The 4,576-nt window shown below is 33.8% G+C and overlaps 1 protein-coding gene across 2 annotated transcripts; it reads left to right on the forward strand.

The window, feature by feature from the left end:
* The first annotated feature begins 211 nt into the window (after window positions 1–211).
* On the forward strand, window positions 212–3,962 carry LOC110729855 (V-type proton ATPase subunit G 1-like). Of its 2 annotated transcripts, none has more exons than XM_021909641.1 (4): window positions 212–368; window positions 2,153–2,272; window positions 2,823–2,923; window positions 3,558–3,962. In XM_021909641.1, exons 2-4 carry the CDS (start codon window positions 2,185–2,187, stop codon window positions 3,699–3,701), a joined length of 333 nt encoding a protein of 110 aa, XP_021765333.1. In that variant the 5' UTR covers window positions 212–368; window positions 2,153–2,184; the 3' UTR covers window positions 3,702–3,962. The 2 variants fall into 2 exon arrangements, with proteins under 2 accessions (XP_021765333.1, XP_021765334.1); XM_021909642.1 differs by having other exon boundaries at window positions 232–368; window positions 2,161–2,272.
* Window positions 3,963–4,576: the final 614 nt, after the last annotated feature.

A 4,576-nucleotide genomic window follows, 5' to 3' on the forward strand; every position in this document is an offset into this window, starting at 1 on the left:
GTAAATTTTTTCGTGCAGCCCTAGTTAATTCCTGTGATAAACAAATTTTGTTTATCACAGAGTAAAACCACTACCTCAAGTAGCAAAATCGCTATTTAAGGTAGCGGTTTTGGTATAAACCGCTACGTCAAGTAGTGGTTTTACCATTTTCATTGCAAAAGTTACACTTTCATCTCCATAAATAAGCAAATGGGAGATAAACTTGTATTTCCTTTGAAACAAACTAGGAGTAAATTTATCCATCACAATTCACAAATCACAATAATACTCCTCATAAAAAGTAGTTTGTCTTTTGTCAGCAAAATCTGTATACGATTGATTGAAGCACATCACCTCTCTCTCCGACTCTCCCCTCATCTCAACCTTCTGTAAGTCTCCTCTCTCTCTTCATCGCAAGATCTTTACTTTCTTTTACCCTGATAATCAAAGTTCGTCGCTTTTTCCCCACATTTTTTCTGTTAACACTTTTTGACAGTATTATTAGATCACCCATCTTTCAATTTTCCCAGAATTCATCTACGATTAAACTATATAGTTATGATTATACCCGGATCTTTGTGATTTATATGTTCGCCCCTTTAATTTTAATTGTTAATTTTGTTTGAATTTGTGGCTTTGACTTGATTTATGGATCTTAATTGATTTTAATTTTTGATTGAATTTTGGGATTTTAATTTCTTAACCCTAGGTTTTTGTTTGATTGTGTGGAAGAAATTGGGGATTTAATGAAATCTCTGGTGTTAAATTATACTCGTAGTATTATTTCTGTGATTCGTATTGGGTTTAAGATCCCAGTGATATATATTAATTTTAGTTGAATGTACTTCTGGTTCCCAATTTTGTTCATTGAATTTCATGCTTTTAGAGTTTTAGCTATGATAATCTAGCGAATTCTTATCTCGATATTATGGGGTTTTGAATTGACTTCCTTTATATTGATCCTGAATCACTCAATTTGATTGTGCTGCTATCTTACGTTTTTCTTTATTAATCTATTAAATGGATTTGGTGTTATCGTTTAGCTTCATTATGCTGCTTGAAAGATTGATTATTTGCTAGTTGAGGTCGTAATTAGTTTGATTATTTTCTTTTTGTGTTGATTTTGGATGAAGTATACATCAGTTTGAATATTGATCAGTCGTGGATTGGGGTTTTTTAAAAGAAAATGGCTTGCTCTGATCTGCAACTTTTTCACTGAGATGGTAACATTAGACATTTACGTTGGTTCTAAATTTTTGTTGGTCAAGTTACAAGGTCTGTTAGTGTACATTTTAACAGTACGGATCTTTTAGCTTATCTCTTAAGAGGCTATAAAGTGTCAATAAGACAAGAGGAAAGCTGTCTCGTTTTGATGGGAGTAATGTGGTCGTGGATATTACTTTTAGCACAGTTTTGATGATCTCTCTGCCGCTTTGTATCAAAATTACCCTGCTAGAGGATTTAATGTTCGCCAGTATTTGCTGAGAGCTTTTTCTCCCAACAAATAATAAATATTGCTGAGAGCTTATAGAAGAATGTTTCATCTGTTTTTGTGGGTGTTCTTGTGACATTAAAAGGTTTTTGTGATGCAAAATATTAAGTTATTGAATTAGTAGATGGCATCTATATCCTTTTGCATTATTAAAGAGGGAGAAGATCCAGTAGGCAATTAGAGTTTCCTGTTATATTCATATATTTTGTACACATATATTTTATTTGGAAAAATGTGTAAATACTTTTGAGATCGATCGACAAGTGGTCTTGAGGATGTTTTCTGCGATTTTTTTCGGGACATTCTTGTATAATGAATTTCTTTCAATTTCCTTAGTAGTTCCAGAAAACTCTATGCTGACATAAGATCTTAAGTTGTGGACTTTTGTTTGGTTTTTTTATGTACTTGGTCCTATGCAAGTAAACTTGATGGCCAGTAGTGATAACTGATTATGAAAGTAAATACTGACCTTTCTGGAGGGGGAGTTTAATTATGAAAAAAAATTTGATCTTTTTCCATGTTAATAATGTTATTGGTCCACTCTTGTTCTTCGTCTTTGTAAAGTCACCACCAGACATGAATCCTGATGCATTTAGACACTTGCATAATTATTACTTGAAGTATCTGGTTTCTATGATACCTACCCAATGCTATTTCTTCTCATAATTATTTTTTTGGTAGTCTTTCAGGACGTGTCAGCCTTCACAGTAAGTATGGAAGCAAGCAGACCCCAAAATGGAATTCAACTTTTGCTGTCTGCAGAGCAAGAAGCCCAACACATTGTTAACACAGCCAAAAATGGTATGCTTGCAATTTTCATCTATGGACGTTGTTTGTATGTACTACATTTTGGTTTTAAAATGTGTGTCATGTACATTAACAGGAATTACTGTCGCCATGGTCACATCTATTTGTATCAATTATCTGAAGCATTTCTTTCCTCCATATAGAGCATTAGAAGCTTATGTTTGTGGCAATCACAATTCCATGTAATTATTGTGTATAAAGCGGTTGTTTAAAGTTAACTTTCTTAAAAAAAGCATCCCATTTTTTTATTTTTTATTTTTATTTTTTATATTAGGGTGCATTTTACATCTTGATTATTTGTAACAACTACTTTATGTGACATAATGAATTATGATTATGGGAATCATTAAAATTTCTAAGCCAAAAGATGGATTGTAAGTTCCCATTCTCCGTAGAAATTTGGAGGATGGAAATGTGTATTACTTTTTACCTGAAAGGCTTAAAATATGTATGGTAACACCTATAAGCTGGCCAATAAATTCAGCCTTCCTGTCAATTTTTACTTAATGCATTTGGTTTGACTTCATTTTTTTTTGTTTAACAGCCAAGATGGCTAGACTAAGACAAGCAAAGGAAGAGGCTGAGAAAGAAATTGCTGAGTTTCGTGCACAAATGGAAGCCGAATACCAGAGAAAATTGGCGGAGGTTAGATTGATAAAATTCTACTATTTGCTGAATTTTCTTGAATAATCAAATGCATGCATCCATCACCTGGATTACATCCATGAAGGATTTTAGAATTTTGTTTTCTGGACAATAGTCTGCTTAAGTTATTAAATTACTGTTTTCTTCCGTAGTTCTGTCTCTTATTCTTCTTCGGGGTTCCTTTGAGGTTAAGGGAAAAGATCTGTAGGAAGCTTTATATTTATTCTTCTCATCCAGTGCCCCTTTCCCTTTATACCTCCATAACTGATGGGCGTGATGGCCTTTTTGTATGAGATAATATATCAATGCTATGGTTATTGTACTTGTATACAAGCCAGTAGGTTCAACATCTCCTTTAGCAATTTTATGTTTTTTAAGCACTATTTTGAGTTGTTTAGACTCTAGATAAAGCTGCCTTGTTTCCTAAAATTGTGTTTCCTCTGCTTTGAAATAATGGGAAGTGAAAGCTATCAAGATAAGAGATTTTTACATTCACATTGCCTTTTTTGTATGTTCTTAAGAGCCCTTGTTCTCTTTTACTCTGCATTTTTGCCAATTTCTGCTGAGTTTTTTTATCTTCTATTGTTAACTCTGTGCTTATGTAACCGTGACCATCCCTATATCAATGGTACAGAGTACCGGTGACTCGGGTGCTAATGTGAAGCGCCTTGAAAAAGAAACTGATGCTAAAATTGAACAGCTGAAAGCACAGTCTTCCAGTATATCTCCCGAAGTTGTTCAGATGCTGCTCAAGTATGTCACAACTGTGAAGAACTGATTTTTTTTCTGTTTTTCTAAGAACTTTTAGGTGGGTTTTAGTGCCCAGCGAAATTTCTTTTCTTGGTTTCCATCTTCGGTGGAACGCCTCCTCTGCTTGAGACACTGAGATGGTTGGTTCCATTTTGTAATTGATTGTATTTTTTTTTCTCGAGTACTGGTTTGCCTCATTACTGTGTAAAATTGCTGGTCACATATTTGTTGAACGGATAAATTCTTATTTGAAATAAATGCCTGGAATCGAGATGATGCTTTAGTTTGATTGGGGCTCTTATGAGTTCTGCTCATAATCTTTATGTTGCACATTTCTATTGCTTTGTCGTAGGTCGTGGTCAAACTTCCAGTGCTGCATTTGTAAAGTGGTTGTTTACATATAGATGATCGTTTGGCTATACACAAGTTACGGAGTATATATTTTTTTTGAATTCGTCATTTTTATGGAGGTTATATTTCTACAAGGTGCCTAAAATTGTTTTAGTTGTAACTGAGGTTTTTATGGGTTCTGGTCAAGCTCGTTCTATGTGCTCCATTATAGATTGTGCTCAACCACGTAGCGTTGCATTTGGGGGAAAAAAAGGATTTGGTGACCATACAACTATTCAAGTGTTAAAGGTTAAATATCTATGATAATATCAAAGAAAATGTACATGCCATGCATTTAGATGCCAACCAAACAACTACGAGTATCACGTATTCCGTATTAATTTTTACTTTTTACTTTTTCGTTTTCATAGTCTATACGGAGTATTGTGTTATAGCCTTATATGATGCTACACCTATTGAGTGGGTGATTAACTTGTTTGTAATAGACGACAGCAACAACTAAAATTTTAATTTGAGTTAATCAACACTTTGTTGGTATCATTGTTGCTTATA

This window comes from Chenopodium quinoa, unplaced genomic scaffold, assembly GCF_001683475.1.
Source record: "Chenopodium quinoa cultivar QQ74 unplaced genomic scaffold, ASM168347v1, whole genome shotgun sequence".
NCBI lineage: Eukaryota > Viridiplantae > Streptophyta > Magnoliopsida > Caryophyllales > Amaranthaceae > Chenopodium > Chenopodium quinoa.

Excerpts from the sequence above, each read along its gene's own strand:
- LOC110729855 (XM_021909641.1), top strand. The coding sequence starts at position 2,185 with ATGGAAGCAAGCAGACCCCAAAATGGAATTCAACTTTTGCTGTCTGCA. Across the intron at positions 2,273-2,822 it reads TGTTAACACAGCCAAAAATG|CCAAGATGGCTAGACTAAGA; the intron begins GTATGCTTGCAA and ends TTTGTTTAACAG. Across the intron at positions 2,924-3,557 it reads ACCAGAGAAAATTGGCGGAG|AGTACCGGTGACTCGGGTGC; the intron begins GTTAGATTGATA and ends TCAATGGTACAG.